Source organism: Syngnathus acus, chromosome 16 (assembly GCF_901709675.1).
Source record: "Syngnathus acus chromosome 16, fSynAcu1.2, whole genome shotgun sequence".
In the NCBI taxonomy this organism is placed as follows: domain Eukaryota; kingdom Metazoa; phylum Chordata; class Actinopteri; order Syngnathiformes; family Syngnathidae; genus Syngnathus; species Syngnathus acus.
The window spans coordinates 6,513,563-6,528,885 of record NC_051101.1 but is presented as its reverse complement, the minus strand read 5'-3'; the positions used below and the strand labels follow the sequence as shown (position 1 = coordinate 6,528,885).

Here is a 15,323-nt window from a genome sequence, read left to right as displayed (position 1 = left end):
TCCATCCATCCATCCATCCATCCATCCATCCATCCATCCATCCATCCATCCATCCATCCATCCATCCATCCATCCATCCATCTATCTATCTATCTATCTATCTATCTATCTATCTATCTATCTATCTATCTATCTATCTATCTATCTATCTATCTATCTATCCATCCATCCATCCATCCATCCATCCATCCATCCATCCATCCATCCATCCATCCATCCATCCATCCATCCATCCATCCATCCATCCATCCATCCATCCATCCATCCATCCATCCATCCATCCATTCGTACATTCATTCGTTTTTTCTTTGTTCGTTCATTCAATCATACATACATTCATTCATTTGTTCATTCATTTTTTGTTCGTTCTTTCATTTATTTGTTCGTTCATTTGTTCATTCATTCATCCATTTTCCCCTTATAAACATTTCACATAGTTGGCCAATAAAGGCAATTCTGATTTTCATGAGTGGAGTGCTGTACAACATACAAGGAAATAAAAAGCATAAATTCAATGCACACGTGTGAATCTAAAAGCATACACTTTTAATGAACTTAAAGCTGAGATACTCTGCTGTATTAAATGGAAAGGGAAGATTGAGACATTCTCAAGGGCAGGAATATATTGTTAACACCATCCTTTTACCAGTATTATCACCAAATTATTGATGTCACTGTTTTTGTTTTTTCTCCTAATTTTTTTTTTAAAAATCTGTATGCCCAATTCTGATGTCACTTGAAAGCGGGGTGCCCCCAACTTTTGTTATTTTAAGAAAAAACACTGCGGGACTGTCAGGGCTTATGTCAACTTTGCCAGGTGTGCAGACCACATGTGCAAGAATCTATCTCTATCTCTCAAAGTTGGTCTACTTAAGTTTGTTTGTCTTTTGTCATGGTAAATGAGTACTATTCGGTCAAAGGTTTGCTTAGTGATGAAAAGGCCATAATGATGATGAATTCCCATCTTAGCTCGCAATGCTATTATTAGCTCCACGTGTTGAAAATACTCTATTAAAAAAATTGGTCTGTAATGATTAATTTCATATCATTAAAGTCAATTCATAGTCATATCAAACTTCGGATCTCTAGGTGTATTCACGTTTCAAACTCTTTCGTCCTAATGTATATTTTTTATCCATCCATCTTCCGAACGGCTTATTCTCACGGGGGTCGCGGGCGTGCTGGAACCTGTCCCAGCAAGTCTGTTATTAATTAAACTAAAAGCATAGTTTGACATACTAGATTTTTTTTTAATGCATTTAACTACATCAATTGTGAAACCTTACCTTCTTCTAGGATGGGCTTGGAGACCACAAAAGGGAGCTCCTGCACCGGTTCCATGTACTTGTGCCCTGCACTGAGGACAGTGACCTGGGGCAGGCAGACCACAAGGGTTCCTGGCATAGATGCTTGGTTGTGGTACCAGCTTCGCACCGTACCAGGAATGTCACCAAAGATGATGGTGCTCGGGGATGGAAGGCTGTCATTGGGCACGAACACACAACACGATTGCAGCTCCAACTAGAGAGAACAATTAGAAAAACGAAAAACATGACATAGAGCTTAAATAGAATAAACCAGTGGAGGCTCCTGTAATGAATGTTTAAATTCTAATTGTATCTGGCGTCAAATCATCTTGCTACGCATAATGTCTATTATGTTAAGATGTCACCATGTAAATACGCTGCATTTCTTATCAAGCACATCGAATCTAAGGACAGCATGGGCTTAAAATGTCGACTCAACATCATTTTGGAAGACCCCATAGCTGACTGGCTATCATTCATCCTCTTTCCCGAGCTACTGTTAACAACAGGTCACTGTGGTTTACCTCAGAAAACTCCATGAATCCACTGTGGTCTCATGTTTGACTTGTATCTCACGCATAAGCACGGCGAGCGAAACATGCAATTTCTGAAACCAACCTGAAAGACCTGACAGAGTTGACAGATCCAACGACAGAAATAGCCTGAGGTCAGAATGTTGCAAATAAATCAATAATTTGATCGCAGCCAAACCACTGACAACATCCCTTTTCCCTGACTGACTCTATATCCATCTTACTCCGTCACCCAACCGAATTTTGCATCAGCCTATTGGTCAAGGTAAAAGATTGGCATAGAAATCTCCCTCCATGACCGGCCATTGACTCCAGATGGAAAGCCCATGTGGAGGGGACAGGAGGCAGGGAAAACAAAAGAGTTTGGAAGAGCTGAGGGGAATGTGTTAAGGGTAATTATGTAGTTGCATTCACAGTGAAATTACAATAATGAATATGGTTTTGTACTCGACACAGTGAGCAAAGAATGGGCGTGCGGCCTTTGTGTCTTGTCTAAAGGCATAGCAGTTGAGTTGAGGTTGTGTAGGGTCAAGTATGGTATTCCCCACAATTATGTTTAACAGCTCCGTAACAAGCCAATAAACAAAAGAATGGAAGAAGTTAGCCTGTATGACGATGCCTCTTTAGTATGCGCTGATGGGCATGTCAGGTCTGTGTGTGTTTTTTGGGGGGGGAAAAAAGCATGCACAATGTCAGGACAGGAAACCAAGGATGCCAGGATGACCGAAGGTTTGTTCCATCAGATGCTCAGGGCGTAAGGCCCACAGCTGCCACATGAAACTAGACGCAATAGCCACTCATAAATTTGTGTTTTATCATAATAGAATAGTGGAAAATTAATAATCATTTGAGGGTAAACCCATGGAACAGCAGGATTTCCAAGTGATGTGAAAGGAACATTCTAAAATTAGAAATGGGCACAAAACAAGCTGAAAGCCAAGAGTGTAATTGCTGTGTGGAATATCCGTTACACAACTCTGTCCTCCGTGGTTCAGGGTAATATGAAAAAAAAAAAACCGTAAATTACGGATAGATTGCCACTGGAACTCGGGTACAATAAGAAATTTGGAATCCACTGTCCTGTTGGTAAGAGGTTTGAAAAGTACATATCATTAAAGGCATCTCTTGTGAACCATATGGAATATGATTTGTTATTACGTCTACACCATGACAAGATGTCAAAGAGCAATTCAATCAAGCAAAAAGTTACTCAGGAACTGCTTTTGTTAACTAATATGTCTATTGACGGGATGATTCAGGACAAAACAAAGGGGCAATGTCAGTGTCGGTGAGTGTGCAATGCAATGTCACGGTACTGTCAAAACCATTCAAAATTGATAGAAATAGTTCCATTTTGATCAGGAACTCGATATTATGTATGCTTTAAACCAATCAATTCCATATGCAGCTGCACGTGCCAGGGCTTAACTGTGAAAACATTACTACAGAGGACATATGACTTACTTTAATTTCCTGAAGACTTAAACTCTAAACCCAGACTTCTAATAAATAATAAATTACATTAAAAAAACAAAAAAACGTTTTGCCTTCAAAGGGGAGACAGGTACCCAGAATCAAAGTCGCACAAACAAACAAAGCACAATGACTAACAAAAACGTCAGTGCTATTCATTGCTGCTAGTATGTTTGTCACACGGGCTTCTTAATGTCTTTTAAAACCAAAAACAAAAACATCCGTGTTTGTATGACTGGACATGGCCTTACTGTTTGTCGCCTAAAAGTGACGTCCTTAGTGTCATTTTAGTCATTGAATAATTATAATCACCTTTATTTTGTCAATAAACTCATCGCATGACATGAGGCACCAAATGGGCTTATATTTGTACATATTTGTACAAGTAGATGCTGTACAATTGGTCTTAAAAAGTTGTAGTTTGAACTAACAACGAGCATTTGGGAGGAATTCCAGCACTTCAAAATCTAATCTTTTTCATCTGATCCAAATCTGATGAAAAATATCAAATATTGAACTTCAACATTTCACACGTGAACAAAAAAAATCTGTTCAACTTCTAACAACGACAAGAACGGATGTCATTTTTGAGTGACAGCATGCAGGCTATTTGTGAGGTGAATTTTGCTTATCCTGGGATTTAGGCCCTTATCCCGTCATTTTAGGCCTTCAAAAGGAGCAGGACCTTCTTACACTTTGATCTGCAATCACTCAGGCACTAACTCAATCTGGATTGTGGATCACAGCACCAGCATCTGCTGGTCGGCAATAAATAAATATAAAGAGACATATGATAAAATATTTAAAAGCTTATCAAGTTGTTGGGTATGTTAATTGAATTGCATTTCCCCCCATTTTAATATATTCACTTAAATCTGGCATCACATCACAGAGCTTGAAACCGTTTCCCTTTTTTGTGGCAAATTCTGCTCACTTTTATTTCTAATCGCTTCTTTCCTCCATCAGATAGTGTTACAACTCCAGCCACATGTGAACTGCTTCAAATAGCTACTCTCCTCTTCCACGAGCACTACCACAACCTACAAAATGTCCCCGACTTCCTCTGTCAATGCACAGCAGTGAGAGCATATCCTCTGACTCGCATATCATTTTCCCCTTGAGTCTTTGTGAAGATAGTTATCTGGTTCCATCAGAACAGATGTCACCAGAAAGGAAGCCACAACACCAACGTACATACTTTTGAAAGGTATGGCCAAAGGAAGATCTTCTATAGAACCACAGAAGGCATTTGGGGTCCGTTTCCACAAATAAGGATTTCCCATCCACTTTGAGAAAAAGTGAGACAGGGGCAACGCCCAAAAATGTACTACTAGCAATTGCTTCTACCTTGCATGTTTATTTGTTGTTTTTTGCAACTTTCAAGCCATTTTATCTTTCTATGTTATGCTTTGGGTTAACAACTGTGCAGAGGCCATTTTAGAGCAATTTGCCATTTTCAAGACCCACAGGATATTGTGGTCAATGGTTATATACACACCAAATTACCAAATGAAAGAATAGACTCTCTCCTTTCACCAGGGGAAAAAAAAGTCAGATTCTCCCTTTTTGCCTTCTATTATAATGAGCAGTAGAAAAAAAAGAGGTGGGTTAAAAAAAATACAGCCGTTTCTCCCAGTGGATTCAGTGTGTAGATTTAATTTCTAAAATGGGGCATTGATGTGTTCTACTAATGGTTGTGCATCAGTAAAGTTGTTTATAAGTTTACAGTGGAGTTGAATTACATCCAAAAACCATCCCATTAAAATTTTTTTTATTGAGAAGTGACAATGAATATTTGTGATTTAAGAGAAATAGTATTTATGATACTTTTCAAAGAAAAGTACTGTTAAATAGATTTAATTTTATGAAATAATGAATTCATAGATGGCATATATATTTCTTTCGCTACCAAACCAGCCGAAACCAGCACTTTTATGTCATGCTCTGGCACAAAATAAAAATGTCTGACATTATACCGGCGGTATCATGATGAGATCGTCTGCCTATTCTGCTTTCAAATAACAGCAGGGTAGGAAAAATGACAAATTTCTGTTGTAACTGCCAGAAGGCAAGAAGGTCTCCTTGGACAGACACGGTGTCCACAGAGAGAGAGAAAAAAAAATATATTAAACACAGCCACACATTATCTGACGTTGATATCAAATTCTTCCCAAACACTTTTCATTCTCACACATATACACACAAAAGCAATTCAGAACCAGAGACGCAGTGCTGCAGAAAAGGAAATTAGAAACACCCTCCTCGCATCCCAGATGAAAACATTTGCAACTCAGGAGAAGAAAAATCTCACTGGGGGGACAGGCAGTGAACGGAAAAACACATCCCTTTGTTTTTAAAAACCTGAAACCTCTCCAAATGTAATCTTCCTGTGCCTGCACTAGACGGGACAGTGTTTCCGAAGTGGCTGGTCGGATGAATAGAAGGTCCACAGAGCATCCCCCCCAAATATCTCTCTGGGCACTCCGCCCACTGTTCACCTTTTGCTCCCCTTACTTCGGCATAGGCTGCATTTCCAGCTGTATCCCAAAACACAATTGGAATAGTGGTTGTAGCCGTGTAAACAGTGTCTTCTAGAAATGTAGATGATTAATGTGTGTATCCAAAGATGAAACTGTGCAGATGTGCATTGTGGTGTGTGGATGTATACACGCTGCATTTGTTGCCACCTCAATAAACTGCTTGGTTTCCAAAGTACTACGGGAAAAGCATGTAGGCATGATGCCCTCTGACAAGAGATAGGCTCGCTCTCAGCCGCATGCCACCACAAGCAATGAGCTTGTGGCCTGGCACAGGAGCACGGCAAGGCAGTCAGCCATCCCTGAAGCCCCACATTCCTCTCTTCTAACAGTGCTTACAGAAGCTGACAAGCACTGGAGGTCTCCTTGGCTGAGGTGGAAATCTGCAAAAATAAACGCTTTAGGTGACATGAAGGCTTTGTTTGTTTCTGCTGGCCTAGATGTTTGTGTTAGCGCAGTGGGTTAATTGCAACTTTGATCGCTACGTTTATTGATCCAACAGTGGCCTTAGAGTGCGGCTGGCCTGGCCTGCATCGGCTGATCCCACCCTCTGAGCTCAAACAATCAACTCTCGACTCTTTTTTTTGCATACTGAGCCACTGCAGATGGGTTCGAAGGGGTGGCCTCGGATAAATTAGGCCGGAGGATGTCCTTAAAGGCTCCAGTTCCAAAGCAAAAGCTATGCCCAGACAGAGAGAGTATGCAGTTAACTGAGTGATACGTAAGTAAGACTTAACAAGGAATGGAATGCCCCACAGCAGTAAGATTCTGGGTTTGAATCTCGGTTTGGGTGCAGTTTGCATTTTCTCATGCGTGTTTTCTCCAAGCACTTGCTTTTACATTCCAGAGCACATCTAAAATATGTTAGGTTAAATAAAGCCTCTAAATTGTCCGTAGGCATGAATGTGTGCGTGATTGGTTGCTTGTCTATATGTAACCGGCAATTGACTTGTGATCAGGGCAGGGTGTACGTCGCCTCTTGCCAAGTTAGCTGGGATGGGCTCCAGCTCACTTGTGACCCAAATGAGGACAAGAGGTATTCAAAACGGATGGAATGAACTGGGTTGCAGCATACACTGCTGATTTATGTAGTGCGATGGAAAACAGCAAGCCAAACTGAATCCTCAGCTGAGCTGACCGGACCTGTGTTTGGCAAGGCTTCATCTTCTTCCATCCCAAGACAAAGGGCGGATATTTGCCACAAAGCTTGTCCAGATTCACCATCACACAGATTCCAAAAAACATGTTTCAGTCAATTTCTTCAGACATGAATTTGTCAGTCCTATACTTTTTAAGAACAGTTTCCTTCAAATTAAGCCATGCCACTGCGCTCTAACATGTTGCCAGTCAAAGTCAAGTAAAATTTACTTCACTCTTCCATATTTGTCACAAAAATGTGGACTGGTTGACTTTTTGGTATGTTTTATCGAATTATTATACATTTATGAGATCATCACAGACAGAAGAAAACACTCTACTAGTTAATGAGTATACGATCAAACATTAAATGAGGTACGAAATGTTCCTTTTGTTTGCATATTCGTTTGAAAGTGATTTGCAACATTACAAGATGAGATGCTCAATTGAGAGATGATAAAATGGGGGGAGGGGTCAGAAGAAAACGTAATGTGCCTGCAGAAAATGCTCCAGCTCGGGGTCAAATCCTGCTCATGGAAACTATCAGGCTAGCTCCATCAGAGCAACACCAAATGGTCCTTTCTATATCTCCTTTACCTTCTTCCTTAAAAAGCACCTCTGTCTATATTACTCCTTAGTCTACCCCGATCTCCGAGCAGCTGCAAGGAGCAGTGTTACTTCATTTTTCCATGGCAACGATCTCTCTGTTTAAGTAGATCCCATTTCAGTTTTGGTAGCAACATGTCCCTTTGCCAGAATTGAAGACATAAATAGAAGGAATCATTGCTAAATTCCTGAGATGAAATTGCAGTCCTGATCACAAGCCATTAATATCATGTGTGGAAACACGAGTGTCCACTGGGGAACATGAATGAGAGGAAGAGATGACTGGATGAATATGCAGGTAGGGGATGAATATTTGGGAAATAGTTATTAACAGTAAAAGTTTTTTTTTTTTTTAATCAAATCCAAATATCATTTCACAATGAGTTAAGCGGAGCCATGGTTCAAACCAGCCAAACAAAATCGCTTACAAGCATATCAATGGTGAAGCACAAAATGACACTGCAAACTAAGTTTAAATGTTCTGACTTGAACTAAAACCTAGCTCAATGAATCTAATTCAACATTGTAGATGTAAAACGAGAGCACATAACACTTCAGCAGGTATAGAATCTTATAATTATGCTCTCCTCTAGTAAAGCAGGCCAACTGCTGTAATTTGTGATGGTCATTTGAGTAATTCTCTTTCTGTATTGCATCATTGGGGTTTTCTTTCCTAGTTGTGCAAAAAACGCGGTTGAATTTTTAAAACCTTATTGAAGTTAAAGTTAATTTTTTGTCATGTATATTGTTGCCCTAAGACTCACTTTTTTGGTTTATCCTGACAAAATGCCACTTAAATATTTTACTCCCTACAATTGCACTATTCTGTTTGTTTTTGTTGATCAAACCTATTGAACTGAATTGGATTCAATGGACATTTGTCAACTGTCTTTACTTTTAATAAGAATTAAATGTTCTCAGAAACCGTAGAAAATTAGGCATTTAAATGCCAACATGTTCTTCTTGTAACGTTCGCTATTTTTAGCACAAACTTCATCTGTAAAAGATGCAAGAAATGGATTCCAACGTGCACATGTGCAGATGTAGCGTGCGTGATACAATAGGTATTCTGTTTACATGGCACTAAAATCAATTGAATGCTCTCAGTTTTGAGATATCCAAGGCGTGGGGGTACCAGCTGTCAGGTTGTCGGTTTGGTTCAGTCCTACCTCCGTGTCAACAGGGCAGGCTGTTTACTAATTACTGCTGTAGTGCTCGGTGTGGTCCTAGTTGCACAGCCAAAGGGGACAGAGGAAAGTGGAGGCAATGACGGGCTCGGCAAACTATTAGAAGGTTGAGTTAACTTTTGAGGAAGTACTGTAAACAGCTTAATGGCCTGACATGAGATCTGGGTTCAAGGAGCCCCCCCCTCGATTCGCACACGTCATGCTCTCTTTCATGTTTGACATACATCGGTTTGTGTGGTCCCAGCAATGAAAATTAAATGAAATTAAAGAATCCGATTGGATTTGCATTACTGGTTGTTTACATGCATCTTACATTAACATTAACAGGAAAAGAGGTTTGCTTTGTTACCTGTAGAGTAAGACGTTTAACAGCATCCCAGGCATGGCCAATGAGCTGCTTCATCCGTTCCTCTGACGTTGCCAATGACTCGACTGCTGTGGTGTCGGGCATCACTTTCATGGGAACGGAAAGCGGACGGGATTCTGGAGCACAGTTGGGAAATGACAAATTACACAAGACTCAAAAAAACTGCTTGAGTTATTACTTTTTCAGCAAAGTTTTTAATAGCAACAAATATTGACCTAAGTGTCGGCTTCAACTATTTTGTATCAATAAACTGTATTAAAGTCCCTGTGTAGGGAAAATAAATATCCCTTCATCAATTCTCTGCTTTGAGCTTGAAATGGACTCCAGCTTCCCAGAAATTTCACACCATTCATAAACTATATAAGTATACTATTATTTGGGTTTTGTCTGATTTTTGAGCTTGGAATGGGCTCCAGTTTCCCAGCAATTTCACACTATTTATAAACGATATAAATATACTATTATTTGGGTGACAACAAAGTATCATATAAAATATAAATTGTACAGTAAACATGTTTTATGATGATGATCATTTGGACACAGGGACAAATAATTACAAATTGAAATTGAGTGGATCATGATCATATTTTGAGATCACAGTCTATAGAATGACTGGATGGGTGCTGTTAATGATCTTCAAATAAAGATCAATTTAGCTGGACAATATTGGGTTTTCTTCGACTGAGAATGTGCACACACGTATATTATACACACAGATGCACAAGACAGTAATAGCTAGACATGACACATCCTGGTATGCCTGCTGTGGTCCAGACAAAAGCAGATTGTGCAGACACTCATTCTGAACAGCAGCAATAAGCCCTCATATTTCACAGATTGAATGAATCTTAGAACACACCAGAAGCGTTTAAGGCACAGTCACTGTGGGAAAAATGTGAGAAGCAAAACGAGGGATGAGAAAGGTTAAGTACAGAGGCAGAAACAGAGCCCTTGAGAGGAACGTACAGTAGACAGGCAGAATCCACTTTCTACCAGATTAGCCTGACGTCTGTGCCTGTTAAAGCCATCATGGTGTCAGAGATTAACAAGAGTTTTCTCAGAAGACAAATTTAGACATATTCCATGATTTAGACCCGCCTTGCTCGGCAGCTCTATCCCACATTTGTCATGAAACTTTGGTGATGTCACAGAAACTCAATCCTCCTCAGATACCACTCATCTATGCATCAATAATATGGCCACATGGATCAACATATGTGAATCACTTGGACACTGAAGAATAGTCCTGCAACTTGTGATGTGTGTATAACGTGTACTGCATGGCTCCAAGTTGGATGTCAATATACAGACACACTACGGCCAAAATAAAGGTATCTGTAGTATGTAGAATGCTTTAGAATTTTGTTTTTCTATTAGTATTCGTATAATATTCATATTTCGTATCGTAGTTTAAATTTTTTTCTGAAATTATATCTGACGAAGTGGGTCATTTTTTCCAGGATATTTCTTAAGGTAAGAATGCACCATTATTAATTCCTATTTAGTTTTCTGGAACAAGAAAGTGTGCAGACATGGTAAAAAGAATAACATGTATATCTTCTTAGATTTTTACTGCAAAGGTGGTGAAAGAAAAAACAAATGTCCCAATGAAACCACAGCTTCTAAAGTTCCAGGGAAAAGTTCATGATTGACGGCAGCTGGCAGGTTCTCTGTGCCAATATAAAAAGGTGTTGGTTTTACAGCAGACATTGGATTTACAAACATATGTATTCCCAGGCTCTCACTGCCTCATATGATCGGTATGTAAGACTAGAACAAGTCTAAGGTATAGCGCAATCAAAGAACAAACAAATGGGCACACATTAATGAGGTAACAAATGTAGTTCATTCCCTCCATTTTTTCACACTTCTTCACTACGTCCTCTGGCATGTTACGCATTATAAAAGGGTTCTAGTGAAGGGAAGTGTTGCACAGAAAAGGCAGCAAAATGCATTCTCTAAAAAGAATTCCTGCCTATTTGACTTAGATGCAAGTTGTTTATTTAAATATATATCTGACCATCTGTATAGAGCACAATCGGAGTGGACATGAACATGTGATTGTAGTCCGGCGGACGGGATTCGAATGGAATGTACATGATGTCATGAGATGGTTTACGATTGTTACGATATTGCATGTGGCTCTTACTACCACAACCGGGCTGGCTCTTGAAGCTGTGGTCGGTCTTCAGTCAGTTATTATTATACCTGTTAGATTCCGGATCAAGTATCGCTTCCCCTTGCTAAAAGTGGGGCCAAGAATGAGTAGATTGTTATGAAGTCATCTAAGGTAAGTGAAAGAACGGAGAAAAGAACGAAACAATCGGGTCCCTCTGGCATGTGTTGCCGGGTCAGAATATAAATGTTAAAAAGGACTTACGACAGCAAAACCCTGCGATTAAGGGTTATAAACTTGACTTGACCTGACTTGAGGTGTCCCTGACATTGAGTGAGTCCAGTTTCGAATCACGGTATCTCCTCCTATTCTCACAATTCCAACTTCCCTTTCTGTTCATTTCACTTTGACCTAGAAGCATCTAGCCAAGATCCACAAGAACTAATACCCTTATCATTCATAAAAGCACAAAAAGGAAACACAAAGGAAAATGTAGTCCCTCTTGTTTGAATGGGCTAATCAGTATGAGGCATCCAAATACCTTCAAATTTAGCAGTAAGAGTCCCTCTGAGACTATAACCAGTATTCTCGGGAAGGGGCCTCATATCTCATTATTTATAATTTGTCTTGTTTTCTTTGCCAAGTCAACCATCCTTACCTTGATAAATTATTAGCTGTACAAGAAAAAAAAGTTTAAATATATAAACTCCACAATGAAAATATTATCCCATTCTGAAAAGCACACAGCAGCCAATAAAAACCCGCCAGACTTCCATCAGGCTACTAAGAGATTATGAACACTGCGAAATTCTGCCTGCATATGTCTTCCCGTCTGTTCCCTCCATCATTTATGTGAACTGTACATAAATGCATCTCTCAGCTCTTTTTGTTTATTTATACCAAATACATAGCAAGTGAGGTCTATACCGAATGTCTCTTACCCAGGAACTTTCCTGTTCCCAGTTGAAAATTATTATGCTTACATAGCTGAGATTACCAAAAGGTTTTCTGACGAGCGCGGCTCTGACCACCAAACTATATTTTTTGACAACCTTATAGATTAATGGCACAAACAATACAAATGTTTCCATTTCACTCTATCGTTTTCTCGTACTCCCAGTAAACAAGAAAATTACACATAATCCCATCATCCAGACCACTAGCAGACAGGAACAAAGGCAGCACTTCTCGTTCCAAACTTTGGGAAGCGGAGCCAGATTGGAGGATAGGTTTCTCAGCAAAGCAGAATTCTCTTAGGGCGCCAATGGCTAATTGAAGGATTGAAAAGCAAGGCCAGTGAGCTCATTTCTCTGGTAGATGTTAGCGAACAATGAGAAGGTTGGGACTTGGAACATGATTCTCCTTCCCAAAAGAACATTCATTCGAGAGAGATAAAAAACTACTTAGAGGTTACTTTTATGTGAACCACTTTAAGTAATTGTCCGGGCAGACGTATATTGATTTCAAACTCCAGCAACAAACAATCACAACACACACCATAGTTAAAAAAACAAACAAACATTTTGATAAAATAGTAAACAAAAAAGCCAGGGTCACTAAGGTATGAGGGTGATGCCATAACATGAAAACACACTATTCTATATACAAAGCCATTCAATTCCATTCAGCAATGCTTGTTCTACAAATCAGTGCTATTTTTAACATCTCCATGTATATTTAACATGCAGCCACTAAAACCTGAGGGGAAGAAAAACAGAGTAACATATTTTCTTGCCAAATGCAGAGATTATTGCTTCTGAGATTTGAGCTGGGCAGCAACAACACTACAGGATGATATCACCTTGCCCTTAGCGCTTTCTCGGGAAATGATCTGCAATGAGCGGGATGTGTGCGTCTAGGTACATTTGCTTGCACATTAACAGGCACCCACTAAAAGCCTGGAGAAAAGTCCCCTTGATTACAATGTAGCGATGCTACCATAACAGCATTGTACGCTCTTTACATGGCCAGATGGAAGCAAGGTAAATATCCACTACAAATGCAGTTGCGAGACATTGAATTTTTTTCCCCTGATTTATTATGTTCATTCCAAACACAATTAGCCATCTGTGTAATTTTTGATTTATTTCAAAGGTAGTCTGAGGAATCCCAAGAACACAAATGTAGCCTGTTTTCTAAAGATAGCACAAATACAAAACAGGGCCTGAAAAATATGCCACTTTTTTCACCATCGCTTTCATTTAATACGGACGCATTCTGCTGCTACACCAAAAAATGTTTACATTTCATGTAATGTTATGGTTAATATGATAAGTATGTTTGAAATGTGGTAATACCTCTGATCAAAGAGGGTCTGCCAGTGGGATACGTTTGATGATTACCGTAATTTCTGGACTATAAAATGCACCAGAATATAAACTGCACTAGCTAAAATTAGGGGCAAATCCTGTTTTGTTCATATATAAGACATACCAGACTGTAAAACGCAGGTGTTTTAAATGAAATGTCCTAAATTCTATTAACAGTATTACCAAAATAAAAAATCCTTTCACAATGACATAAAAATCATGAAAAATCCATAGATAAACTGCACCAGTTCACATCTTGTGCCTCATAGTCCGGAAATTACGGTAGTACTGTAAATTTACCTGTGACAGTCTTGGTTTTGACAGGGCTGCTTTCATAATCAGAAGCTTGATTGGAGGGCTGCTTGACCAATGGTGTGCTGGCAACCGATACCTCATCCTCTCTTCGCTTTGCCAAGGGAACTGGACCTGGATTCTGCAATAGATTATAGATTGGATTATAGCAATAGATTGGTTTAGCTCCAATCTCAAATTTCCAGAAAGTTGCCGAATGGCTGTCTAACTTGAATTATAACGAACTGTACATACAAGATACCTATTAAGAAAATTTTATTGTATTGGTCTTGTCAGGGTCAGGTTCGACTTGGATGAGGACCCAACCATGGCAAAATAATGATGGTTGCCGCTCACCCCAGACATTGGGTGATTTATCATAAGGACTCCTGTATCACGTTCACTCACACCAGAGGGAGTGCAACAGCACAATAGTTGCTATATTTTATCAACACAAATGAAGACGGAAAAGATGTTTGAACGCTAACATAACTAAAAGAAGCATCTCACACCTGTTGTTGTTGCCTGCTGTTCCCTCTGTGAGGCTGATGCAGCAACCATGTGCAGATGATTGGGTCCACGTTGATAGATATACCTTGGACACTAGCCAGCAAAACTGCACCTGGACGCACGAGAGGCCAAAGAAAATGAATTGCAAAAGTGTAATTCACAAAATTGCTCAAGTGAGACTGAACAATTTGATTACCATACAAAGAATATCAATCGTGTTGCATCTTTCTTGTTCTACTCTCACAGTACTCAGTGTGACCTAAATATCTTGAGTGTATAAAGCTGTTAGTTGGAGAGCAGCAGGCACTATTTTTCCTCCAAATGCACTGTTCAAAGAGGTAGCACTCTAAGCCAATAATAACATTTTCTTCTGATAAATTTCTATGAAACTTGAGACTTTGGCCGTGTTTTGGTTTACTCTTAAATAATAATCTTTACCAACAATAAGCGAGCCCTGAGGTAATGCGTTAGGATCCTATCAATAATGATTCCCATGCCGGCAGGATTAGTGCGGGATCTCTGGCGTGCCGTGGAATGTCCCAGCATGACGACAGGAGGATGTTTTAGCTCTAGCAGCAGGACTTTCAAGAAGTTTAATGGTACTTTGGACAAGACCCCAATCTGCTGTTTCAGGCCCCAAGGCAAAGGGGAAATCAGTGAGTGCATATGTGTGTGTGTGTGCGTGTGCGTGCGTGCGTGCGTGGGTGCGTGCGTGCATCAAATTTGTGTTTCTGGTGTACTTAATGACAAAAAAGGACAAACACTTTCATCAAGTCAAACTTAGGATCCTTCCTTTACTGTTTCATCTATCTTTTGACTGACATCGTTTAATTTCCATCAGTTCCGCCGTAATGTTTCCTTTCGCACCTCCCAAATATCTTGTGTCCTCAACAACAGCTTTTCTGGCATCTCTCCCTAATTCAAATCTATTCCATAACCCGCCCTTGTGT

The 15,323-nt window shown here is 39.7% G+C and overlaps 1 protein-coding gene across 5 annotated transcripts in view; it reads right to left on the bottom strand.

Moving 5' to 3' along the window:
• LOC119136390 (vacuolar protein sorting-associated protein 13B-like) overlaps positions 1 to 15,323 on the bottom strand; it is a 211,690-nt gene that overhangs the window by 118,258 nt on the left and 78,109 nt on the right. For all 5 annotated transcript variants that reach the window (XR_005100730.1, XR_005100731.1, XM_037274793.1 and 2 more), the window contains exons 20-23: positions 14,376 to 14,485; positions 13,873 to 14,005; positions 9,130 to 9,263; positions 1,287 to 1,521 (exon numbers count right to left, since the gene is read on the bottom strand). Coding sequence is in view for 3 of the 5 variants with exons in the window: in XM_037274793.1 (XP_037130688.1) it covers positions 1,287 to 1,521; positions 9,130 to 9,263; positions 13,873 to 14,005; positions 14,376 to 14,485 (612 nt within the window). In the remaining 2 variants the exon portion in view is untranslated. The remainder of the gene's footprint in view (positions 1 to 1,286; positions 1,522 to 9,129; positions 9,264 to 13,872; positions 14,006 to 14,375; positions 14,486 to 15,323) is intronic.